Source organism: Cervus canadensis, chromosome 2, assembly GCF_019320065.1.
Source record: "Cervus canadensis isolate Bull #8, Minnesota chromosome 2, ASM1932006v1, whole genome shotgun sequence".
Taxonomy (NCBI): Eukaryota; Metazoa; Chordata; class Mammalia; order Artiodactyla; family Cervidae; genus Cervus; species Cervus canadensis.
Genome location: NC_057387.1, coordinates 105414362 through 105440976, shown reverse-complemented (window position 1 = coordinate 105440976; position 26615 = coordinate 105414362). Strand labels below are relative to the sequence as shown.

General features: G+C 51.3%; 2 protein-coding genes across 7 annotated transcripts; both read left to right on the top strand.

Moving 5' to 3' along the window:
• Window positions 1-8715: 8715 nt before the first annotated feature.
• On the top strand, window positions 8716-13073 carry GJB5 (gap junction protein beta 5). 5 transcript variants are annotated; one of them, XM_043448054.1, is made up of 2 exons: window positions 8716-8778; window positions 11882-13073. In XM_043448054.1, exon 2 carries the CDS (start codon window positions 11906-11908, stop codon window positions 12725-12727), a length of 822 nt encoding a protein of 273 aa, XP_043303989.1. In that variant the 5' UTR covers window positions 8716-8778; window positions 11882-11905; the 3' UTR covers window positions 12728-13073. The 5 variants fall into 5 exon arrangements, with proteins under 5 accessions (XP_043303989.1, XP_043303980.1, XP_043303973.1 ...); XM_043448045.1 differs by lacking the exon at window positions 8716-8778 and adding an exon at window positions 9650-9988 and having other exon boundaries at window positions 11885-13073; XM_043448038.1 differs by lacking the exon at window positions 8716-8778 and adding an exon at window positions 9651-9988.
• A 1192-nt stretch (window positions 13074-14265) lies between these two features.
• GJB4 (gap junction protein beta 4) lies at window positions 14266-17227 on the top strand. Of its 2 annotated transcripts, none has more exons than XM_043448017.1 (2): window positions 14266-14379; window positions 16135-17227. In XM_043448017.1, exon 2 carries the CDS (start codon window positions 16198-16200, stop codon window positions 16996-16998), a length of 801 nt encoding a protein of 266 aa, XP_043303952.1. In that variant the 5' UTR covers window positions 14266-14379; window positions 16135-16197; the 3' UTR covers window positions 16999-17227. The 2 variants fall into 2 exon arrangements, with proteins under 2 accessions (XP_043303952.1, XP_043303960.1); XM_043448025.1 differs by having other exon boundaries at window positions 14355-14426.
• The last annotated feature ends 9388 nt before the right edge of the window (window positions 17228-26615 follow it).

Genomic DNA, 26615 nt, shown 5'->3' with positions numbered 1-26615 from the left:
AGTGAAGGAAGTCACTTAGTTTTTGAAGGGGGTCGCCATTATCTTCCTTACCTCCACCATAGCTTGGCCTCAGGTCAAACAACAGGGAGGGAACACAGCTCCACCCATCAACAGAAAACTGGATTAAGAATTTATTGAGCATGGCCCCGCCCATCAGAACAAGACCCAGTTTCCCCCTCAGTCAGTCTCTCCCATCAGGAAGCTTCCGTAAGCCCCTTATCCTTCTCCATCAAAGGGCAGACAGAATGAAAACCACAATCACAAAAATGAACCAAACTGATCACATGGACCATAGCCTTGTCTAACTCAATGAAACTATGAGCCATGCCATGTAGGGCCACCCAAGACAGACGGGTCATGGTGGAGAGTTCTGACAAAATGTGGTCCACTGGAGAAGGGAATGGCAAACCACTTCAGTATTCTTGCCTTGAGAACCCCATGAACAGTATGAAAAGGCAAAATGATAGGACACTGAAAGATGAAATCCCCAGGTCGGTAGGTGCCCAATATGCTATTGGAGATCAGTGGAGAAATAACTCCAGAAAAATGAAGAGATGGAGCCAAAGCAAAAACAACACCCAGTTGTGGATGCGACTGGTCATGGAGGCAAAGTCCGATGCTGTAAAGAGCAATATTGCATAGGAACCTGGAATGTTACGTCCATGAATCAAGGCAAATTGGAAGTGGTCAAACAGGAGATGGCAAGAGTGAACATCAACATTTTAGGAATCAGTGAAACTAACACCCAAAAAAGATGTCCTTTGCATGATAGGAGACAAGAATGCAAAAGTAGGAAGTCAGGCGATACTGGGAATAACAGGCAAACTTGGCCTTGGAGTACAAAATGAAGCAGGGCAAAGGCTAACAGTTTTTCCAAGAGAACAAACTGGTCATAGCAAACACCCTCTTCCAACAATACAAGAGAAGACTCTACACATGGACATCACCAGATGGTGATAATCAGATTGATTATATTCTTTGCAGCTAAAGATGGAGAAGCTCTATACAGTCAGCAAAAACACAACCTGGAGCTGATTGTGGATCAGATCATGAACTCCTTATTACCAAATTCAGACCTAAATTGAAGAAAGTAGGGAAAACCACTAGACCACTCAGGTATGACCTAAATCAAATCCCTTACAATTATACAGTGTAAGTGACAAATAGATTCAAGGGATTAGATCTGATACACAGAGTGCCTGAAGAACTATGGACAGAGGTTCATGACATTGTACAGGAGGCAGTGATCAAGATCATCCCCAAGAAAAAGAAATGCAAAAAGGCAAAAATGGTTGTCTGAAGAGGGCTTACAAATAGCTGAGAAAACAAGAGAAGCTAAAGGCAAAGAAGAAAAGGAAAGATATACCCATTTGAGTGCAGAGTTCCAAAGAATAAGAAGGAGAGGTAAGAAAGCCTTCCTCAGTGATCAATGAAAAGAAATAGAGGAAAACAATAGAATGGGAAAGAAGAACTATACAAAAAAGATCTTCATGACCCAGATAACCATGATGGTGTGATCACTCACCTAGAGCCAGACATCCTGGAATACAAAGTCAAGTGGGCCTTAGGAAGCATCACTAGGAACAAAGCTAGTGGAGGTGATGGAATTCCAGTTGAGCTATTTGAAATAGCTCAAGATGATGCTGTGAAAGTGTCAATATGACTCATATGTGACTCAATACGTCAGCAAATCTAGAAAACTCAGCAGTGGCCACAGGACTGAAAAAGGTCAGTTTTCATTCCAATCCCAAAGAAAGGCAATGCCAAAGAATGTTCAAACTACCACACAATTGCACTCATCTCACACACGAGCAAGTAATGCTCAAAATTCTCCAAGCCAGGCTTCCGCAATATGTGAACCATGAACTTCCAGATATTCAAGCTGGATTTAGAAAAGGCAGAGGAACCAGAGATCAAATTGCCAACACCCACTGGATCATCAAAAAAGCAAGAGAGTTCCAGAAAAACATCTACTTCTGCTTTATTGACAATGCCAAAGCCTTTGGCTGTGTGGATCACAACAAACTGTGGAAAATTACTCAAGAGATGGGAATACCAGACCACCTGACCTGCCTCCTGAGAAATCTGTATGCAGATCAAGAAGCAACAGTTAGAACTGGACATGGAACATCGGACTTGTTCCATATCAGGAAAGGAGTACATCAAGGCTGTATATTGTCACCCTGCTTATTTAACTTATATGCAGAGCACATCATGCTAAATGCCAGACTGGATGAAGCACAAGCTGGAATCAAGATTGCTGGGAGAAATATCAATAACTTCAGATATGCAGATGACACCACACTTATGGCAGAAAGCAAAGAAGAACTAAAGAACCTCTTGATGAAACTGAAAGAGAGAGTGAAAAAAAATTGGCTTAAAACTCAACATTCAGAAAACTAAGATCATGGCATCTGGTCCCATCACTTCATGGCAAATAGATGGGGAAACAGTGGAAACAGTCACAGACTTTATTTTGGGGTGGCTCTAAAATCCCTGCAGATGGTGACTGCAGCCATGAAATTAGAAGACGCTTGCTGCTTGGAAGAAAAGCCATGGCCAACCTAGACAGCATATGAAAAAGCAGAGACATTACTTTTCCAACAAAGGTCCATCTTGTCAAAGCTATGGTTTTTCCAGTAGTCATGTATAGATATGAGAGTTAGACTATAAAGAAAGCTGAGCACTGAAGAATTGATGCTTTTGAACTGTGGTGTTGGAGAAGACTCTTGAGAGTCCCTTGGACTGCAAGGAGATCCAACCAGTCCGTCCTAAAGGAAATCAATCTTGAATATTCATTGGAAGAACTGATGCTGAAGCTGAAACTCCAATACTTTGGCCACCTGATGGGAAGAACTGACTCATTGGAAAAGACTCTGATGCTGGAAAAGATTGAAGGCAGGAGGAGAAGGGGACGACAGAGGATGAGATGGTTGGATGGCATCACCGACTCAATGGACATGAGTTTGAGTAAGCTCCGGGAGTTGGTGATGGACAGGGAAGACTGGCATGTTGCAATCCATGGGGTTGCAGAGTCAGACACTGAACTGAACTGAAACTGAAAGCTAAATGACACACCCACCAGTGGGTGGTGGCCCAATTCCATATAAAGAAACTTTTAAGGAAAGAAAATATAAATAAGAAAGCTTTTAGATAAACTGTTAAGAATGATTATGCTTTAGAAATACCTGTCTAAAATAGTCTCTCCAGATTTTTGTAACTTGAAATTCTAGAGTTACACCAAATTAAGTGAGGGAAGTTTATTGAATAGCTGGGTCATTCCCAAATAAGACACTGAAACATTAATTACTGAATATTGGCTTCCTCTTACAGAGAAACTAAAGGTATTTGGGCATCCCTGTTGGCTCAGTGGTAAGGAATCTGGCTACAACGCAGGAACCACAGGAGAGACAATTTCAATCCCTGGGTCAGGAAGATCCCCTGGAGGAAGGCATGGCAACCCACTCCTGTATTCTTGCCTGGAGAATCTCATGGACAGAGGAGCCTGAAGGGCTACAGTCCATAGATCGCAAAGAGTTGGACACAATTGAAGTGACTTAGCACACATGCAATATTGTTCTTTACATTATCAGACTTTACTTTTACCACCAGGCATATCCTTTGTGCTTTTACCCAGCCCCTTCATTCTTTCTGGAGTTATTTCTCTGTTCTTCCCCAGGAGCATATTGGACACCTACCAACCTGGGGTGTTCATCTTCCAGTGTCATATCTTTTAACCTTTTCATACTGTTCATGGGACTCTCAAGGCAAGAATACTAGAGTGGTTTGTCATCCCTTCTCCAGTGACCTGTCCATCTTGGGTGGCCCTGGATGGCATGGCTCATAGCTTCATAGGGTTGCACAAGGCTGTGATCCATGTGATCATTTTGATTAGCTTTCTGTGATTATAGTTTTCATTCTGGAGTCTGTGGATTGTAGTTCTTGCTTCTTCTGTCTGATAGATGAGAATAAGAGGCTTGTGCAAGCTTCCTGATGGGAGGGACTACTAAGGGGAAAACTGGGTCTTGCTCTGGCAGGGCCATGCTCAGTAAACTTTTAATCCAGTTGTCTGCTGTGCTCCCTCCCTGTTAATTGTTTGGCCTGAAGCAACCCAATCCTAGGGTCTATGAGCTCTTATTTTGTTATTGTTTAGACTCTTTTTGACCCCATGGACGGCAGCACACCAGGATTCCCTGTCCTTCTCTATCTTTCAGAGTTTGCTCAGATTCATGCCTGCAGACTCTATGGTAGGGCTGTTGGCAACCTCCAAGAGGACTTAGGCCAGCCTCCCAAGACTGCTGCCCCTGTCCCAGCAGCAGGCGACAGCTGACCCATGGGTCTGGGTCTGGCTCAGTCTGTTGTGGGTCACCGCACATTTCATTTTTGGTTGTGCTTCGTTGCTGCACGAGGGCTTTCTCTAGTTGTGGTACACAGGCTTCTCACCTCAGTGGCTTCTCTTTTGCAGAGTACAGGCTCTAGAGTATTTGGGCTTCAGAAGTTACAGAGCACAGATTTGGTTGCCCCACCACATGTGATCTCCCCAGGCCAGGCTTGAACCCATGTCCCCTGTTTTGGCAGGCAGATTCGTAACCACTGAACCACCATGGAAGTCCTGCAATAAGAGATTTGATTTCAAGACAACGGGCGGGAGACTCTGAAAGACCTGGAACGTTTTAAGACCTGTTTTACCATGTTTTGCATTTTCCAAAGATGACTGCTGCAAGTGGGCAACATCTTAGAGAGCGGTGAGGGAAGAGTGGGCAGTGTTACACGCCTGATGCATTTAGAGCGTTTGACCCAAAGAGGCATCCAGTGATGAAATTGACATTATTACCCCATCACCCAAGCTCCCCACCTCCTGAGTGAAAAGTGAAAAGACACCACCTTGGCCCCACAGGCCAACCTAGCTTGTTATCCAGGACCCAGAGTATGCCCACTGTTAGGAATAGCAGTTTTAATAGGTAACTGGTGGGGTGTCAGGTCCTGGTGCCCGTGCATTCAGAAGGGAGCCTGGGGGGATAACTGGTCCCCAGAAAAGACTCCTGCTCCCACCTACCCCACACCCATTAACTGGGAGAACAGGTAGGGGTCAGTTCAAGCCAGAAGAACATGTCAGAGGTGATGACCAGAGTCAGGAATGCATGGGCTAAGGACTGGGGGGACACAGAGGGCAGAGCAGGAGCCAGGGAACCGAGAAAGAGCAGAATGGGGAGGGGAAAGGAGGGCAGGTCTATTTGCAGGTCAAGTGGCTCTGCAGCAGCTCCTTTGACATGTCTATCCCATCTCCCCAGAAGAAGCAAACCCTTCTCCAGCCCTGATCCCCCCCACCTTTCTCCCTCACTTGCCAGCTTCCTGAACATGTGCAGTCTGCACTTTCCCCACCCACTGCTCTCTGGCTTCCGTCCCCATCACTCTGCAGAAGTCCCTAGGGACCTGACCAGCCTCTCTGACCCTAGGTTGCCTCCTCTGTCTGCCCTGACTGTGCTTTCTCCTCCAAGAGCATCTTTCTGACCTGCTTCCTGTCAGTGCTCCTGACGGTCACGTGGACTGGGTCATTGTCTCTTCTCACTCCACCCATTCTCCCAAAGTCACCTGGTCCACTCCAGTGGCTCCCACCACCTCCTTGGGGCTCAGAACCCCCAAAGTACCCCCCCAGCTATTGCTGCCAGCTGCAGGCTATGAACAGCCCACATGACCGTTCTCCACTCCCTCTCATCCAGCACGTGGAACACTGAACTCACTAACTCCCGATCATCCAGGAAGAACCTCCCCATCATCTTCCCCTCCCCACCTCCAACAACCTGCTTTCCTCCTGTAAACTATTTTTTTTAACTGGTCTCACATGCCTCTTCTCTCGCACAGAGGGAGCTTTCTAAACATATAAGCATCATTGTTTACAGATTCCATATGGGTGAGTTCATCGAGTCACTAAAATTTACTTGTTTAACCCCAAAATCAATACTCGTGATGCTTTCGCTGTTATCTGTGGACAGGCACAGAGCAGTGAAATATTTGAGTCACCTGACGTGCAAGTTCCCGACTGAGGTTGAACAAGCAGATGCTTTGTCTTCTAGTTTCAGCTGATACTGTAAACAAACGTCCCATGGGAGGTCAATTGGTTGGTATTTTTTCACATTTTTGTGCTTGTGGAAGGTGATTCTGCTGTTTAAACTAGCCCCCAAGTGTGGCACTGAAGTGCTGTCTGATATTCCCAAGCACAGGAAGGTTGTGACAGGCCTTGGGGAGAAAAATACCAGTGTTAGATGAGTTTTGTTCGGGGATATTTGGGTCTAGTGGTTAAGATGCCATGCTTCCACTGCAGGGGGGGCACAGGTTCAATCCCTGGTTGGGGAACTAAAATCCCACATGCCAAGGCCAAAAATAAAAAAAAGGATAGAAGGATGAGCTTTGTTTAGGAGGGAGCTATAGTGCTGTTGGCTGTGAGTTCAACATTAATGATTCAACACTGTATATAAGTAAGGTATCTTTCAAGAGAAACACACATAAAACATGGTTATATATTGATCAATTGATAAAAATGTCAATGGTCAGAGGCTCATAGGAACCATACCCTATATTTCCCCTACTGGCAAAGTCTCTGGATTTGCTAATTCAGTGTTTGTGGTGACTTACAGAAGATAACTACCACAAAGAATGAGAACTGACCATACTAATCTGATCATGTAGCCCCCTTCCTTCCCCGAGGCCTCCCTCTGCACATGAGATAATCCAGACCCCTTAGCACAGTGCTCCAGATCTTTCCTGGTCCAGAACATCCTTGCTTTTTAGTTCCCCCATTGATAGGGCCCACATGGGGTCTCATTAATAGGATGGCTTGTTATGTCAACTTCGCAAACAAAGAATAAATCACAGTGATCTGTGAGACTGACCAAATTGCTCAAATGGTATCCTGTTATCTCACAGCGCCTATCTTCTCAAAGCTGCGAGACCACCAGATTTCATACCTCTGGCTACATGACATCCTTTCAGAGAGCTTTTCATGGGTGGGGTATAAGAAGGACTCCCTCAGAAAGGGAGGACGCTGGTTCTCCTTAAGAGCTCACCCTCTCTTTTCCCTGTAATAAATTTCCTTTTCTTGCCTGACTGCCCGGTTCACTCTCTTTTTCTCTGAGCTCCCCTTACACCCACCACTCCCTCCTCCAACCCACTCTCCAAAGCTTTTCCATCATCTTTCACCGCAGGCTCCAAGCCTTCTGCCTCAAAGGCCTTTCCTCCTTGTCGCCTCTTGATGGACTCCTGCACATCCTTCAAGACCCAGCGTAAATGTCACCTCGTCTGGGTCTTCCTCTGGCAGAACTTGACACTGCCCTCTCTGTTACACGTCTCCCATAGCTCTGCTCGCAGTGCCGCACCCAGCCTATCCATGTGTCTCCTCTCTCCTGCACTTGGTAATAGCTTGGAGGAAGAATGCAGAGGAGGGTAGTCGTGTGTGTCTCCCTTTGCAGAGTGCATGCGCTTCTCACACCATTCATCCCATAAATGTAAACAGAGGCCTAACAGGGTGCCTAACAGGCTGCATACTAGGCACCCAGGGTCCAGCGCTGCCCCACACGTGTGTAGCCCTGGGCCCACAGTGTGGCCTGTGTGTGAGAGCGTGTGAGTGTGGGCTATGCCATGCTCACTGTGGACCCGCGGTGTCTGTGGCTCTCGGACACATTGTCCACTGAATTCAGGCCCATGTGACCTGCTGATAAAGGACATCTTAGAAGCTAACCCAACTGCATCCACGCACTAATGAGATACCCTCCAGGGTGCGCCCTGCCTACCCTCCCCACTCCCCAACAGTCACTGCCTGACCCAGGTTTTGTCTTTTTATCCCAAAGACATCATCCATCCCATGAGATTTTCTCTGGTGAGTCATCTCCCTCCCATCCTTTCTCTGCCTTCCTTCATCTCAGGGAGAAGAGGTGAGGAACAGGGAAAGGGGGAGGACGCCATATGGGGACCCACCACAGGCCAGGCGTGTGCAGGCGGTTCATACATGTCAGAGGCAGTGGTGGGAAGGGCCTCCTCTGCACCGGGCACTGTCTGGCACTGTGCCTCTGTTGGCTGGGCTAATCCTCGGGCCAACCCTCCAAGGTGGGTGGTGCTACCGTCCACTGCACAGACAGGGAACCGACGCCCAGCACCAAGATGCAGCGAGATGCAGCGACCAAGCCAGATTCAGGCCACAAAGCCACCGCCTTGCACTGCACTTACCGTCCTCACACGGCACACCTCACGGGCACAGGATGTCTCATTGTACACCCGAGAAACAGACCTGAACGTACCAGAGGTGAGATTCAAATCCAGGGCTGTGAGATTCCAGATGCAGGGCTGTGGGCCCATATGTAGGGGTGTTTGAGCTCCAGGCGTAGGGGAGTGAGACCCAGACGCAGATGTCGCCTGCCGTCAGGCACTTCCTTCGTCTGCCTGCCCCATTAGACAGGGAGGCACCTGCTCTGGACAGGACTTGTCCACCCCGAGTCCTTTCTGCTGGAGCTCACCTTCAAGGCCATTCTTATATCCGTGTGTCTCTGGGCCCCCATCTGTGTGCCAGGTGGCGCTAGTGGTAACGAACCCGCCTGCCAACGCAGGAGACACAAGAGACCTTTGTTCAATCCCTGCGTCGGGAAGATCCCCTGGAGGAGAAAGGCGTGGCAACCCACTCCAGTGTTCTTGCCTGGAGAATCCCGTGGACAGAAGAGCCTGACGGGCTGCAGTCCATGGGGGTCACAAAGAGTCAGACACGACTGAAGAGACTTAGCCCACACCCAGGTAGGGAGACCCTGCCAACCTCTCCTGATCCTCTCTTTATCCGTGTAACCTAGCGCCAAACACAGCATCTGGCACAGAACCAAATCTCAGGAATGATTCTTAAATTTAAAGAATGAGATAGGGAGTAGCTCCTCGGGGCCAGGGGTGGAGGGTGAAGGACAGGCAGCTGTGCAGGGGTCGGGGAGGGGCTCCGTGTACATATTTTGGGGAGAAATAGGGCTGTGTATGTAGGGGACAGGTTGACTTTCTGTGTAACCCTTCACGCGTTCAGTGTCAGGGTGCAAAGACTGAATTAGATTCTGGCAGCAATGGGAGCCTGGGCCTAGCGACTGTTCCTGGCCCTCTGTGCAGTCGTGAGAGGCTGTGCAGCTGGTGCTGGACTTATCAGCTGGTAATTAAGGCCGAGTGGGTGAGTTCCTGAGGGTCTGGGGCTGATCTGTGTTGCATCTTGCTAACAACAAGCTCCTAAAAATGTCCACTGGCGGGGAGTGATTTGCTCATTCAACAGGCGAGTCCCACCTGGAGCAAGTTCAAAAAAAATCAACTATTTCGATGGCATCCGATGATAATGTGAAAGCTCAGGGCCATGGAAAGCTTAGGCCGAGATGAGGCCCTAAGCCATCTGGGGCTGCACAATCAGGGAAAGCTTCTTGGAAGCATTCAGGTGGGGGCTATTGATAGGCAAGAGCATATGGGCTGGAGACAGAATTTGGGACTCAGTTCCACAGGTCACTGAAGCCGTGAGAACGAAAGGCATTGAGGAGTAACTGGAGAGGGAGGAGAGTCTGGAGCAGCCCAGAGTCCTCGGAAGTATCAGAAGGAATTTCTGGAGAGGACAGGCCTTGGCTCCTCCCACACAAGGCCAGGGACAGGAAGACAAGCCGGGGGTCAGAGTGGACCTATGGTTGTCCCCAAGAGGATGCCAGGAGTTTTAGGCTCAGCGTCCTGAAAGGAGGGCAACCCTAAGTTTCCTGGGCCTCATGAGAGGCAGTCCTGGGAGGCTGGGGCCCAGCCAAAGGCAGTTCCCCGCCCAGCCGCTCCTCCTCCTGGCCCGGGGCACACCCAGGCTGCCTGCCGAAATCTGCAGGCTCTGTCCTAGGTTTCCCCAAACACCCTCCCTGGTTCTGGCATGAGTGCCGGCTGCCGGCTGAGTTGGAGTGCTGGCGGCCAGGACCCGGTGCCCAGAGAGCCCTGAGGAGTAGCCGCTCAGGTAAGGCCAAAGGCCAGCTGTGTCCGTAGGCACACCCAGCTGCGGGAAGACTTCGCTGGCTGCGAGTCGGGGGAGTGGCCGGGGCGCATGGCCATCCTGCCGGTGGAGAAGGGAAGGGCCCCTCCCGCCCCTGCTCTGGGTTTTCCCCTTTCTCCTCAGCTATGAGCAGAGGTGGGAGCCGGGACGAGGGGGAGAGGGGCTCACAGGGGGGCCAGGAGCTGAGCAGGTGGGGCATCCCTGCCTGGGCCTGCGAAACCCCGCCCTCGCTCTGGGTTGGGCTGGGCAGGGAGCCCCTGGGCTGGTGCCTCCTCAGACGCTGCCTGAGAAGCGGCCAGGGGTTCCGCCCACCTAGGTAGGACTGAGCAGAGACCAGCGGGTGATCAGAGCAGGGGCCCCAAGTTCAAGTTGTAGGTGGTACAGACAGGATGGCAGAGAGACAGGGTCGGGGGCAGAGTCAGCCCCGCCTCCCTCCCTGGGGATCTGTGGGGCTGGGGCAGAGAGTGGGCACACAGGCGGCTTCCCAAAACCTGAGGAAAGGGGCCCAGACCCGGAGTGTGGGCCATGAAGCTAGCCTGCCTGGGTTCAAACCCCAGCTCTGCGGCTCACCGTCTGTCACTGTGGGCAAAGGAACTTTGTGCTCCACTTTCCGCATCTGTCAACGGGGAACAAACCTGTGCCCTTCTGTACAGTTCCTGTGTTGATTCATGCCAAATGCTCAGATAACACGAGGGGAGGCAGAGGGGAGGACAGCATGGTGACATCTGACCTGGAGCAGACCTGGAAATGGCAGCAGGAACCCCTTAAAGCAGGAGGCTGTGCAGACAGGCTCCCTGAGGTTCTGGGGAGCCCAGGAGGGTAAGATCATGCTGCATGCATCAGTGGACCCCCCAGGAACCAGACAGAGAGTTTCCAAGAGCACACACAGGCACTCCTCACGCTGAACCATAGTCACGTTGCCTAATTGGAGGTAAATCAGATTCCTGTGTGTTCACAAACTGACCAGAGTGGCATTTCTCATTTTGGTGTTTTGACAAGGCTATCCCACAAGATGACAAAAAGAAAAGGTTCTGTGATCAGAAGAGTTGGTGCAATGCTACCCTTATTCATGTGAATGTATTCACAGGGTCAAGCAGAGGGACCTGTTTAACTTTGCACTGAACACACTGCTTGCCTACCTTTCTTAAACACGGAATCCTTCTCTTTGCTTCTGTTGCCAGGCCACTGAGCAGGGTTCCACGGAACACCAGGTTGGGAAGCACAGAACATGAGGTTCCTCTATGAAGCCTAACATACAAAGAAAATCAATGTTACCTCCTTTTGTTTCAGCTGGTTTGCCATTGGCCTTGCTTCAGATGAGTCACACATGAGCAGGACAGCTGTCTGGATATTTCTAATGTTAGACCAGATGGAAGTGTGGGGACAAGGTTCCAACCTTCTCTTTAGCCCCATCTCCCAAGCCAAGTAAAAGGCACAGAACAGGTTCCCCTTGGGAGGAGGCTGTCTAAGGGGAGAGAGCCGTGCTCAGAAAGGAAAAAAAAGTCATTCCAAAATCTGGACCGCTGAGGAGGAGGAAGGGTCAGGGTTAAGACAGAGAGGGAAGGTAGCATTAGCCACCCCCTTAAGCCCTGGGAGAAGCAGGTAGCTTCGCTCACTTTTATGGGGGAGAGTTGGTGCTGGGCTGAATTACCTGTGCTCCAGGCCCACCTCTGCACCTGACCAGGTGTGACCCTGCATAACCCCTCTGAACCTTAGATCCCCCGTCTGTAAAGGCGACGAGGATAGAGCCCAGCTCTGCCATAGCCGTGAGGATCAAAGCTGCTGACCCAGTTCTATAAAGCAGGGAGAGGCAGTGCTCTCTAAACCTGGGAAATGACCATCATCCTCTCTCCGCAGCAGCCGCCAACGCCGGGGGCCGCCATGAACTGGGGGATCTTCGAGGGGCTCCTGAGCGGGGCCAACAAGTACTCCACAGCCTTCGGGCGCATCTGGCTGTCCCTGGTCTTCATCTTCCGCGTGCTGGTGTACCTGGTGACGGCCGAGCGAGTGTGGAGCGACGACCACAAGGACTTCGACTGCGACACTCGCCAGCCGGGCTGCTCCAACGTGTGCTTCGACGAGTTCTTCCCCGTGTCCCACGTGCGCCTCTGGGCCCTGCAGCTCATCCTGGTCACGTGCCCCTCGCTGCTCGTGGTCATGCACGTGGCCTACCGCCAGGCCCAGGAGAAGAAGCACCAAGAGGCCATCGGGAAGGACGGTGGGCGTCTCTACCTCGACCCCAGCAAGAAGCGGGGAGGGCTCTGGTGGACATACGTCTGCAGCCTGGTGTTCAAGGCGGGCGTGGATGCCACCTTCCTCTATGTCTTCCACTCCATCTACCCCAGATACACCCTCCCCCGCATGGTCAAGTGCCACGCGGACCCATGTCCCAATGTGGTGGACTGCTTCATCTCCAAGCCCGAGGAGAAGAACATCTTCACTCTCTTCATGGTGATCACGGCCCTCATCTGCATTGCCCTCAACCTGGTGGAGCTGGCCTACCTGGTGAGCAAGAGATACCGGGAGTGCCTGGCGGCCAGGAAAGCCCGATCTGAGAACCTGGACCACCGTCTGGACTGGGTCACCGCTTCTTCCAAACAGGGCGACCTCCTCTCGGGCGACCTCATCTTCCTGGGCTCAGATGTTCCCCCTCCACTCCTACCAGACCACCCTCAAGACCACGTGAAGAAAACCATGGTGTGAGGGGCTGCCTGATCAGGCCTGGGTTGGAAGGAACCGGGAGCCAACGTGCAGCCTTGGGGGTGGGGGTGCTGAGCTGAGAGTAGGGGCAGCCAAGAGGGAGAGTCAGGTGGCCCGGGTTCAAATCCTTTCTCCCCAAGCTCCTGCCACCTGCACCAGCTGTGTGGCCTTGGGCAAGTTACCGCCAGGAGCTGAACCTCGGTTTCCTTTTGTATACAATGGAGATGATGAGCCCTGCTGCACAAGGCCATCGCTGTGAGGAGGGGTTTAATAAGAGAATATACATGGACATGCCTCCAACGTGTGGGGTTCATGGTCAGGGCTTAATAAAATTCAATTCATTCACTGATTCAAGGTGACCTTTGCTCCTTCAACCTTGGCGAGCCTTATTGACTCCTTTCGTCAACTTCTCGGCCCTTGCACAGGGCTGCACTTGATCTAGCCAGGTAAGAGGACCCCCCAGCACTCCTTGGGGGTCTTGCTCCTTGCTTGGGTCAAATCTAGCCTTTATCCCCAGGTGCAGTTTTAGGCCCGTGGGTTGTCTGCAAAGAGAATGAAGCTTAGTGAATAAGCAGTCGTGTGTCTCAGGGGAAAGTTCATGGACTTCTGAGTCCTAACACTTGACTTTGAACCCAAGTTCCACTAGGACTCTGGGAGAGCAACCGCAGCTCCTCTCCAAAGTGGGTTAATAGTATCAAGCCGGTGGGATTGCTGCAAGGCAGGATGAGCTCACAGCTGCGGACGAGGTTAGCTGGCTGTAAAAGGCCACATAAATGTTAATCATTGGTATTAGGAAGTGCTCTATAAATGCTTGTGGGAAATGAGACAGAGGAGCCCCTCCCTGGCTGCACATTAACCCCTACCCCAGGCCCATGGCCCCTGTGCAGCCCCCACCGGCTCAGTCTCTTACTTCCCCAGAAGCCCAGGCCCGTGGAGGGTGGGCCGGGAGGCCGTGCCTGGTCCCATGCCAGATGGAGAATTTCATGCCACAACCTGCATTCCTTGTCTCCACCTGGGCAGCGGTGCCTCATCGAGAGGAACGGAGGGTGGGTAGGCCCTCCCACCCCTACATGTCTCACCAGCACTCAGATAGGTCCTGCCAGAGGCAGGGAGCAGGAAGGGGGGCAGTGCAATCCTGGGCTGAATCAAGGTTGCCCCTTTCCACAGATGCGAGCTGCTGAGGGTCTCAGCACCAGGCTTCCGGAGAAAAGGGTAGGAGAGAGGCCTAGGGACAAGAGGATGGGGACATTTAGGCAACGGTGTGGGAGGCGGGGGCAGGAGAAATGCCACTTGGTGCTGACCTGGGCCCGAGCATGAACGTACCAGGCTCCAGCACCTGCTCAGGCAGTTTCACCCATATACCTGTCAGCTTGGCGAGCCAGACCCAGCCATGCCCACTGAGCTGCCGGGAAGGCGTGGGCCAGCGGAGAAGAGCCACAGGTGTTTGCTCTGAACGTATGCCCGGGAAGTCCGCCCACCTGCCTGCCTGCCTGCCTGCCCGCCTGCCCACCCGGTCACTCCCGTTCGGCTCACTAGATCAGAAAGCCCCACCCAGCAGGGGAGTGAGGAACAAAAGCTGCCTCCGGGAGGTCCCCAGGCAGACGGGCAGACACGCCAGCCCAGGGACAGGAGAGTGGCTGCTAGAACCACACAAGGTGAGGACCAGATCGGGCAGACGACTGAGCTGGGAGGCAGAGGCCAGGTGGGCTGAGGATCCCAGGGCACCGAGGGCTGTCGGTTGGGCTCAGGAGACGTCAGGGGAGACAGGATCTCTGGAGAAACTCCCGGGAAGCCCGAAGGAAGGGGAAGGACTGTCTGCCAGACCAGAGGGAAAACAGGAGATTAGAGATAACAACCCACTCCAATACTCTCGCCTGGAAAATCCCATGGACGGAGAAGCCTGGTAGGCTGCAGTCCATGGGGTCGCTAGGAGCGTGACTTCACTTTCACTTATCACTTTCATGCATTGGAGAAGGAAATGGCAACCCATTCCAGTATTCTTGCCTGGAGAATTCCAGGGACAGGGGAGCCTGGTGGGCTGCCGTCAATGGGGTCTCACAGAGTCAGACACAACTGAAGTGACTTAGCAGCAGCAGCAAGTAAGAGGCGGGATAAGGAAGAAGTGGGGTTTCAATTGGGTTGAGCACACACAGAACACACAAATGTCTGTGTGTTCACTGGTCCAGGCTCAGTACTGAGTCCTAGGGAATCAGAGATGAATGAGATACAGAGGCTGCCTTCCAGAAGCTGACAGTCTGGCATGGAAAACAGATAAATAGATCTTTTAAGTACCCGTGAGGCACTCTGCCAGGACAGATGGAGGAGGGTGCTCAGAAAATGTCCCAAAGGCATAAGGTCTGAAGATGGCTGATACCTGAGTCAGGGGCAGGAAAGGGGCCAGAGGCAGAGGTAAGACAAGATGGCACGCCAGCTGAGGGGTGTGGAGGATGGAGCACGCAGGACATGGCCTGAATGACACAGTGGCCCACGTGGGCAGCAAACAGCCAGCGAGCCGACGGAGAAGGAAGGTGTCCCTGAAAGCAAAGGTAGACGGTGGGGGGAGGACCATGCCAGAATCTTGCCTCTGGTCTTCCCCAGTCCCTCCCAAAGACTGGAATGGTTAGAATTCCAGAGAACCCACTGGGGTCAGGACAGTCAGCCCTCAGGCCCAGCACTGAAACAGGAGGTGGCAGGATCATACCAAGCCTCCGTGATTCCAAGAGCCTGTTTGCTTTGAAAGGGAATGTCAGGTGGGGGACGTCCTGGAGCCAGAGAGAAGATGAGGGTAGATATCATCTGAGGTCTGCACAGGGCCTGGGTCAGGCCGGTGCTCAGTTGGAGGAGGTTGAAAAATAAAGATACATGTCCCTCAGACTTCCCTGGCAGTCCAGAGGTTGACTCCAGGCTTCCACTGCAGGGGGCATGGGTTCAATCCCTGATTGGAGAAGTTCTGCATGCTATATGGTGTGGCAGAAAAAAACAAAAAAACAGATACACATCCCTCCCCTCCTGCCCAATCCAGGCTGGCAGCTGACCAAACAGTGGATCATGCAACCCACATTTTTTTTACTGTTTCTTTAGAAGTTGCCTGACCAACAGAGCTGAAGGTTGGAGTCAGCGAGGTTGGTAGGCACATCATTACAGGATGATTACCCTTCACGTGTACCTGTTACTTTATAGAATAAAATATGTCCTGATTTTGTAACTGGAAGATGGAAGCTTAAGACCAGCTCCGCCACTTCCAGCCATGCGCCTTGGGCGGGTGCCTCTCGGGGCTTTAGCTCCCTCCCTCTGAATCTAGGATGATGGCAATCCCTACCCCACCAAGTCATGGCCAGTGTGGACATGATAACACGGTGGTTGTGAAATCATGTGCCCATCACACCCTTAATGAAGGTGCCCATTTCCAGGTTCTTCCAGCCCTGTGACGCACGGCCGAGATCGTCCACTCAGGGAAGCAAGGCCGGGTCAGCATGAACTGGGCGTTCCTGCGGGATGTGCTGAGCGGGGTCAACAAGTACTCCACGGCGCTGGGCCGCATCTGGCTGTCGGTGGTCTTCATCTTCCGCGTGCTGGTCTACGTGGTGGCGGCGGAGGAGGTGTGGGACGACGAGCAGAAGGACTTCGTCTGCAACACCAAGCAGCCGGGCTGCCCCAACGTCTGCTACGACCAGTTCTTCCCCGTGTCCCACGTGCGCCTCTGGGCCCTGCAGCTCATCCTGGTCACGTGCCCCTCGCTCTTCGTGGTCATGCACGTGGCCTACCGCCAGGAGCGGGAGCGGAAGCACCGCCGGAAGCACGGGCCGCACGCCCCGTCCCTGTACGACAACCCGGACAAGAAGCGGGGCGGGCTCTGGTGGACCTACCTGCTGAGCCTCCTCTTCAAGGCGGCCGTGGACGTGGGCTTCCTCTACGTCTTCCACCGCCTCTACAAGGACTACAACATGCCGCGGGTGGTGGCCTGCTCCGAGTCGCCCTGCCCCCACACCGTGGACTGCTACATCTCCCGGCCCACCGAGAAGAAGATCTTCACCTACTTCATGGTGGCCACCGCCGTCCTCTGCATCCTCCTCAACCTCTGTGAGGTCTCCTACCTGGTGGGCAAGAGGTGCCTGGAGATCCTTGGCCCCAGACCCCGGGGGTCTCGGCGCCGGCCTCACCTGCCGGAGACGTGTCCACCGTATGCCCTCTCCCCAGGACAGCACCCCCAAGATGGGAACTCTGTCCTAATGAAGGCTGAAATGACCACGGTTGATGCAGGTGGGTTTCCATAACCTGTGAGGTCGGCAGCTGAGACCACCAGAGCCTCTGCCTGCTCCGGAAAGCCACCACAGGGCAGGTGGGGAAGGCAGATGTGGAGCTCCAGACACCCACCCAGGGACCAATGCTAGGAAGCAGTTTGGTCTCGGTCCTGAGCCCTGGGGGAGGCAGGTTGATGGCTGATGGGGACTTTTGTATATGGCGATAGGGTATGTCAAGTCCTTAATAAATATGATTTTCTCAGTACTTTGCAGATCAGGGACAGGGAGGGATGGGAAGGAAAGCTGGGTGGGGGGCGGTCATGATGGACCTTGGAGAGGCGGCCAAGACACTCAGTGGGCATCTGAGTCCTGGAACCTCAGATCCAGGTTTACCCATCACACACTCACACTCCCACCACACACCCCACAGAGCATGCCCCCAGGAGGTGGTGGGAAACCCAGAGGTTGATCCAGTGGTCTCTGGACTCTGCAACCAGCTGGTCAAAGCAGGAGGGGAGAGATCCTAGGAGACCCTGTGCCAGTATGAGTTGATGCCCATCAGCTACGTGCACATGGCTTCCCGATCCTGGCCTCCCTAACCCTGCCCAGCACAGGTACCCAGGGATGAGACCTTCGGAGGGTGAGGGGGAAGGCCTGGCGTGGGTGGGACGGCAGTGAGAGGGAGTCCTGGATGGGGGCGTGTGCCTGCGTGTTTAAGAGGCCCATCCCCACGGGCCAGGACCCATGGAGCACCTCCAAGCTGACAGGTTCCTCACGGATCCTTAAGGCTGAGGGACTTTCCTTCCCTTTACTGAATACACAATCCTTCCACCCTACACACACCACTCAGACCTCGACAGCTCCTGAAACAGCTGGACTAGCTCAAGAGCCAGCACCCACACCAGTTTGAGTCACGGGACAACCCTCTGGGAGACCCCTAGGCCCCTCCCATTCAGCAACCCCTAAAGTGACCGTGTCATCTTTCCCCAAACCTGCTCTCCTCAAGCATCACCACCCAACCACCCCCCAACACCCCACCATGAACAACACTGCCACCCACCCAGTTGTCCGAGCCAAGAACCGGTCTGGCATCCTCCGCCCCTCCCCACCTCCCAGCCCCTCACGGCCTGCATCTCAGAGCAGCACCAAATCCTGCAAATTTAAGCCCCTGAAAGTTTCCCAAGTCTGCCTCTCCTCTCCCACCCCATAGCCTTACCCCTCCCACTGGGCCTCTCCCCCTGCCCTCCTCTACAAGGACAGAGTGGTTGTGTACGAATCTGACAACATCATTCCTCCGGCTTTGAAAGTCCTTCCACTATGACCACCATCCCCATTGCCCTCCACCAGGCCCTGTTGACCTCCCCAACCTCACAACACCCCCTCCTTTCTCCTGAAAAGTAAAAGTGGTAGTCACTCAGTTGTGTCCAACTCTTGTGATCCCATGAACTGTAGCCCGCCAGGCTCCACTGTAGCCCACCAGGCTCCTCTGTCCATGGAATTCTCCAGGCAAGAATACTGGAGTGGGTAGCAATTCCCTTCTCCAGGGGATCTTCCTGACACAGGGATCAAACCCGGGTCTCCAGCATAGCAAGCAGATTCTTCACCGTCTGAGCCACCAGGGAAGCCCCCTTTCTCCTGGTAACACCAATAACACACCAAAGGGCTTGAGGATCCTCAACCAGACACATCATGCTGGGTCGTGCCTCCAGCCTTCAGCCATGCTATTCCCTCTGTCTGGAATGCCCTTCCTCCTCATCTGGGACGCTTCCTCAAACTCCCAGGGACAGCCTTAACCTCCTCCATGTGCCAGCCTCACCTGCACTTCAGCCACTCTCCCCAAATTGGAGGGGTCCATTCTCCCCATCCAGAGAAGTCAATGGCACCCCTCTCCAGTACTCTTGCCTGGAAAATCTCATGGACGGAGGAGCCTGGTGGGCTGCAGTCCATGGGGTCGCGAAGAGTCAGACACAACTGAGCGACTTCACTTTCACTTTTCACTATCATGCATTGGAGAAGGAAATGGCAACCCACTCCAGTGTTCTTGCCTGGAGAATCCCAGGGACGAGGGAGCCTGGTGGCCTGCCATCTATGGGGTCGCACAGAGTCGGACATGACTGAAGCGACTTAGCAGCAGCAGCAGCAGTTCTCCCCAACAATCTGTGAGGCCTTTAAACATAGGACGCTGAGTTATCCAGCTCCCCAGCTGCCTTCAATAAATCTTTGTTAAATGAGTAAATGGTCTATGAGCTGCTTGATAGAAGGGACCATGTCTCATTTATCCGAATCTGAATCCTCCACCACACCTAGCCCAGGGAGTTGAGCAGTGTTTCCTTGTTTGTGTGTTTTGTTGTTGTTGTTTTAATTAATCCAGCCTACAATATTTTGGCCACCTGATGTGAACAACTCACTCATTGGAAAAGCCCCTGATGCTGGGAAAGATTGAAGGCAGGAGAAGGGGACGACAGAGGATGAGATGGTTGGATGGCAACACTGACTCGATGGACATGAGTTTGAGGAATTTCTGGGAATTGATGATGAACAGGGAAGCCTGGCATGCTGCATTCCATGGGGTTGCAAAGAGTCGGAAACGATTGAGCGACTGAACGAAACTGAAAGTTTTTTGTTGTTTTTAAGTTAACTCTTTTTGAGAACATATTTTAAAAGTGGTCTAGGAACATTTAGGACAAAGAAATAATAAGGATATCGTAATTAAATGAATTCGAGACATCCTTAGGGGCATAGTTTTTACAGCCATCCCTTGGTATCCATGGAAGATTGGTTCCATATTCTTTTTCTTTAATTAATTTTTATTGGAGTATAGGTGCTTTACAATGCTGTGTTAGCTTCTACTGTAGAGCAAAGTAAATCAGTTACATGTATACATATTAATACAGCCCCTCTTTTTGGATTTCCTTCCCATTTAGGTCACCACAGAGCAGTGAGTAGAGTTTCCTGCGGTATATAGTAGATTCTCACTAATTATCTATTTTATACCTAGTAGTGTATATTTGTCCATCTCCCAGTTCAGCCCACCCCTATCCCTTCCCCCAGTCTAAAGGTTTTTCAGTTCAATTCAGTTCAGTCACTCAGTCGTGTCTGACTCTTTGCAACCCCATGAACCACAGCGGACGGTTTTTATAGGTGAGGAAACTTTGGCCTGGAGAGGAGAGGGGAACTTCCAAGTCCACAGGGATGAGCTGAATCTGTGGGGGGCTAGGTCCCCCATGACCCCTGGAGAGCCTCCATGCCCACCCCTGATTATGGGACAAGATCAGAGAGTTCCCCCCGTCTTAGGTCAGGGTCCCTGGAAGCAGGGCCAGTGACAGGAGTTTGTGTGCGGGTAAGGAAGAACAAAGGCAGCAGGATAGGGAGAGGGTGGAGCTGTGCAGGGTATGTGTTCTGGGAAACTCAGTCTTGGCCTGAGCCCCATGGCATGAGGGGACCTTTGGATCATAAATCCCATCACACAATTGTCCCCCAGAGTAAAGAGCATCAGATTTTGGAGCTCCCATAGCTGTCAGTCATTGGTTTCAGGCTATCCCAAGCCAGAGGGCTGGTGGGGAAGGGTTGATGGGGCTCACTCAGTCAAGGTCAGTTCTCTGGGGGCAGCTATAAGCCATGAGTGGATCTCTCCCGGGAATGAGGGCGTGGGTGGAGCACCAAAACCATCCACTGACCACCCCACCCCAGGAAACAAGATGGCCCCCACCACCAAACCAGACCAGAGCTGTGACCACCCAACCCCAGAGAACAGGATGGCCATCTCAACCAGCTCAGAACCAGACGGCCCCACACCGCTCAGCCCAAGGCAGCTCCCGCATGTAGACCTGCAGACCTGCCATAGACAACTCCGTCTGAGATTCCAGGCTCCCTACTCCAGGGGCCTCCAGGTCCAACACAGGCAAGAGCATCACAGAACCTTGACTAACCCCACACCAGGCCTTTTCATGGGCGCTCTTCCCAGAGGTCTTTAAGCCACTCATGTGTCACTCTGCTCTCTTCATTCCATGCCAGCCTCGTGGCCCGGGACCTCCTCCTCCACACCATTTAGCTGGCCACTCACAGGACCACAACCCAGGCCTGTCTTCCCCCTGAACTGCTCCACCTCTAGAATCTTCCATTCAGTTCAGGTCAGTAACTATTTACTGTTCACTTCTGTGTGACGAGTTCTGTGTCAGTTACACACGATTTGTCTGGGAAGAATCAGGCAACAGTCCCTGACTTCATGGAGCGATTTGCTATGAAGAGGATGGCTAATGAACTTGTGACAAGCTGGGGAAGCTGGGCGGGGGCGGGGGGCGGGGAGGGCCAGTGGTGGCTGGGGAAGAGGGAAGAGGGAGGGGAGTCAACATTCAGGCACCCAGGAAAAGCTTCCCTGGGACTTCTTAAACTGACACCTGGAGAAAGACAAAGATCTTGCCAAACAAAGAGAGAAGGGGATTCCAGGCAGAGGGGAAAGTATATGAAAAGCCTAGCACAGAGATCAAACCTGATGCCAAGGATCGGAAGGAACCCAGGAGGGCTGGACTCAGGCCAGCGGGCTCATAGTAGGTATCAGGCTGAAGTAGACAGGAGCCGGACGTGCAGCGCTTTCTCTAGAAGTCTTTGTTAACGATTTCAGACTTTATCCTAAAAACAATGAAAAGTTGCCAGGGAGACTTTGCACAGAAGCCACGTGATCCAATTTACAGGGTCTGGTCACAGTGCGGAGGGGCCAGGGCAGAGCTCTCTGTTTGAAGCCTGATGCAATAGTCCAAGTGAGAAAGAGCAGTGGCCTCATCCAGGGTGTGCACAGGGGTGATGGAAAGAAATAGCTGGATCAAAGACATGCTTACGAGACAGAATGGAAACGATGTGGTGACTTGGTTGGGTGTGGGGATCAGGAAGAGAGTGGAATCAAAGTGACACCCAAGTTTCTGGCTCTGGGTGGTGGTGCCATTGCCCGAGTGGAGGAGTAGGTGTGAGTGATACTGATAACTTCTGTTTCAAATATGTTGACTTTGAAATACAAATAAGATATCTGCTTACCCCCTCTCATTCATGGATCATATTACACCCCAGCCAGGAAGGCTGCTAAGACACTTATTATCATTCACACCCAAAACCTTGACCTCTCACTTTCTGGACTTCCTTGTTTCCAACAATCTTTTTTTCTCCACCTGTCGAACCTCACCACATGCATGCTCACACCCTAGACCCCGTTTGTACTGAGAATTGCACTGTCTCCTCTCTCTTGTCCCCTTCCAGCAATCTTTCTGCCCCATCTACTGGCCAATAACCCCACTGTCTGAACATCCACCATCCCCTTCACATCCCCACCTTCCCTCCTAACTCCAGTTAAATTCTCCCGGTGGCCCCTGTTCCAGAACATCTGGAGAATAATACCACTGGACTGGCTGGCTTCAGGCGCAACTTCTGGTCACAAAGCTCAAGTGGGCACTCCACATGTCTAAGAAATTCTACATTTTCCTAAAACTTTAACCCTATTTTCCAAGATGACTATATCATACCTCTCTTTCCCCAAACCTCAAGCCCCCATTCTCTTAATCCCCCATTTCAGCAGAGAGCCAGGCATCCTATGTCACTGGGCAATAGAAGCTGTAGGCAAGCACTGGCTTATCCCCATCCACCAAGTCCGCCTTCTCCCCTTAACGTGGATAAAGCATCCTGCTCCTGGTAGCCCCTGCTGCACGTGGGCACTGTCTCCCATAACCTATCACCCACCCCCGCCCCTGACTGTGTTCCACAGCTATTGCCTCACTATTCCTTTTCTGTAAATATATCTTATAACATTTCCCTCTCTTTTTTTTTAAAATATCCTTCTCCAGCTAATACCCCACTTTAAAAAAACCAAATCCTCTAAAAGTTATCTACACTTGACATCTCCACTTCCTCATCGCTTTAGTGACTGCTATCAGGACGGCTCTTATCAAGATAATGAATGGCCAACACTGTTGCCAAATCCACTGGTCATCCTCATCTTTCTCCCTCAGCAACACTTGGCCATTGAGAGCTCCTTCCTTAAACATTGTCTCCCCTTGGCTCCCAGGCAGCACCCTCTCCTGACTTCCTCCCACCTCGCTGATGGGTCTTTCTTGATTTCACTAATTGTTCTTGCTGATCTCTAAATGCAAAATGCCCCAGGGCCCAGTTCTCCACCCTCTTTTCTGCTTTATCTGCTCTGTTATCTGTCCAAAAACACCCATAAAATCATCTCTAAACTGATGACTCTCACATTTATAAGTTCACACCTAACCACTCCTGGAGTGCTAGACTCACGTTTCCAACTTCCTGTTAATCATCCAAAACAGAACTCCTAACACCCCAAAAGAGGACAAATATATTTATGTTCTGTCCTGGTCTTCACCATCTTGGAAGATGACATTACCATCCACCCCGCTGCTCAATTCAAAGACCTAGATGTCTCTTTCCTCATAATCACATCCCCACTATTAGCGAGTCAAGCTGGATATAATTCCAAAATGTCTTCAAAGCCCATTCCCTTCCTACCATCTCTGAGAACCACCTCATTGAACACTGGATACCTGAAGTGGCTCCCTGCCCTGACTCTTGCTCCTCTGCACTTTCTCCTCCATATGGCAGCCTGAGAGATCTTTCCATCATGTAAATCAAACCAAGTCACTCCCTTCCTTGAAACCCTCCCAGTGACTTCCCATCATGGTTGTAAAAGTGACGATAAAATCTTTGCTATGGCCTGCAAGGCCCTACCTGGTTAGGCGCTGGGTTCCTCTCCAAACTCATCTCCCTAAGCCCTCCCCTTCTCGATTGCCACCTCCCCTCCCCCACACCCCAACCCCCCTCCCCCCACACCCCAACCCCCCTCCCCCACATACACCAGCCTTCTCCTACCACAGTGGAGTCTTTTTGCACCAACGTCTGCCAACCCTCTTCCCCAGAGCTTCACACAACTGTCTCCTTGGCATTCTTATCTCAGATCAAACATCCTCTCCTCCAGGAGGCCCTTTCTGACCCATACCTCCCCCCATGAAACACACAGGCCACACAGTCACCCTCTACCACATGACCCCATTTTATCTTCTTCATGGTGTCTACTAGTATATGACACTTTCTTATTTGTCCACATGTTTATTCCCTGTATCATCCCACTAGGATGGACTCCTTGAAAACACAGACTCTGTCACGTTCACCCCTTTATCCACCCGCACCCAGGATGGTGCTTGACACACAGTAGGTACTCAACAAAAATGCTTCGACCCACTGAGTGAGTATGCAGGTGAAGACTGGGCTTCACCCAGGTGAAGAAGTAGGCTGTTGGGTTTAAGGAGGGAAAGCCCTGGCCAGGAGATATCAATTTGGGAGTTGTCAGCAAAACATCTGAATGCTCTTAGATGCTTAGTCATGTCCGACTCTTTGCAACCCCATGGACTGTTGCCTGCCAGGTTCCTCTGTCCATGGGGATTCTCCAGGCAAGCATACTGGAGTGGGTAGCCTATCTCTTCTCCAGGGGATCTTCCCAACCCAGGAATCAAACCGGGGTCTCCTGCATTACAGGCAGATTCTTTACCAGCTGAGCTACTGGAGAATATATAAGATTTTGCTCCAAAATTATCTCTGAGGTAGCAAAGATCTGTCTCACATTCCAGTCCTCACAAAGTCTCCCACATCAGGGCACGCTCTCAATTAGCACGTTTAGAACAACAAAATGCTCTTTGGGGAAAACTCGTTAGCCTGAAATAACCTCAATCAATGAAGTTTTGGATATGTATGAGGGTCATTTGGTAGAATCAGAAAATAATGGAGGCAAAGACATTTCAATTAGATTCAAATATTATTCCTGGGGTATGACCTTATAATTGCAAGTATTCATCTTTTTAAGCAAGCCATTCTTATAAAAAGTCACTTCAAGAACAATAAAGAAAGTGGCTATGTTGTAGAGACAACAAATACGCACCTACCAGATTTTTTATTTTAGTTTAGTTTAGTTTATTTATGCAGCCTAGTACTATGCAATCAGGCTTTTGTGGCAAAGAACAGAGTTTACAGCATCATACACAGATTCAAAAAGCACTATGACATGAATAACCTGGGCAAAAATAAAGTTCATGTGTTCTGTAAAAAGTTCATGATAACAAGGCTTTAGTGATACTAACCCAGGTTTTAAAGAGAAATGTTAAAAGTTTAAATAAAACTGCTTCGTAAAATAGGAGGAGGAAAAAAAATAAAATGTCTTGCTACAATGTCTTATACGGTATCTGATTTTTAAAGTGTATAGTGAACTAACTTAATAAAGGACATTATTATTTCAACACACTAAAAGTTTACGTATTCAAGTTAGCCCCCAAACCTTTTGGCAAGTCTCCTCACTGGGAATCTAGGGGATTGCTTTTAATTTGGTTTTTGTCTGCTATCTGGGCCTCTATGGTAGGTGGATACTTAAGCCCTGAGACTAAAAAAGGTAAAATGAAGTCGCTCAGTCGTGTCCCAGGCTCCTCCATCCATGGGATTTTCCAAGCAAGAGTGCTGGAGTGAGCTGCCATTTCCTTCTCCAGGGGATCTTCCCAACCCAGGGATCGAACCCTGCTCTCCCGCACTGCAGACAGGCACTTTACCATCTGAGCCGCCAACCCCTGAGACTGGCTAATACTATACAGAGGCTATTTGGGGGAGAGATAAGAAGGTGCCCTTGGATGGAGGCTTAAAGACCAAATGGAGTGGGGCTGTGGGATTAACTGATATCATAAAAGCCCAGGGGTTACAATGTCACAGAGGAGGACGTTAATGTCAGAAGCCGACAGAAGATTCTAGAAGAGTGTCTAAGAGAAGAAGAAGGTGACCACTGGGGCCAAACACTGTCGTGAGTCAAATAAAGACCGCCAAGTGTTTGTTAGATTAACAAAGATGGTCATCGGTGCCCGTGGCAGGGGTATCATCCACAGGGAACGGGCTGCAGAAACCAGGTCCCAACAAACTGAGGGGACAGTGTGAAGGCCAGGCAAATGGTGACAGCAGGAGGGGACAACTGGACAGAAAATGGGGGCTGAAATAGAAGGGAACAGAATGGACTAGGAAATGAAAGGATATTGACTGCAAGAGAATGGGGGCAGTCAAGCAATTTATACATATATATATAATGAGAGAGCCTTGGGAATATTTAGAAGTGGTGAGATGAATCCAGTAGAGGGGAAAGAAGGTCAGCATCCCCAAGAGAGTCAGAGGGCATGGGGAGAGCCCTTGGAGGCTCAGACTTCAACAGGAAAAGGACAGGTCAGCTATTGTAACAGGAAGGCAGGGAGGGAAGGGCAGGGCAGGGACGAGTCACCCCACTCTCTAACCGCAGCTTCCCTCAGCCTTCACTCTCCTGCCACATCTGCCCATGTGTGTTGACCTCACTGGCACCTCCAGACCTGACCCTGTGACCCTCTCTCTGTCTGCCAGTCCCTCCTACATTCCTGTCTGTCTGTATCTAGTATAGACTCCACAGAATCCCTCCCATCACCCTCATCTCACATGGGAGCTTCTAAATAGATGTTTGCCCAACCCCCTACCCCCACTAAGCAGAGACATTACTTTGCCAACAAAGGTCCATCTAGTCAAGGCTATGGTTTTTCCAGTGGCCATGTATGGATGTGAGAGTTGGACTATAAAGAAAGCTGAGCGCCGAAGAAGTG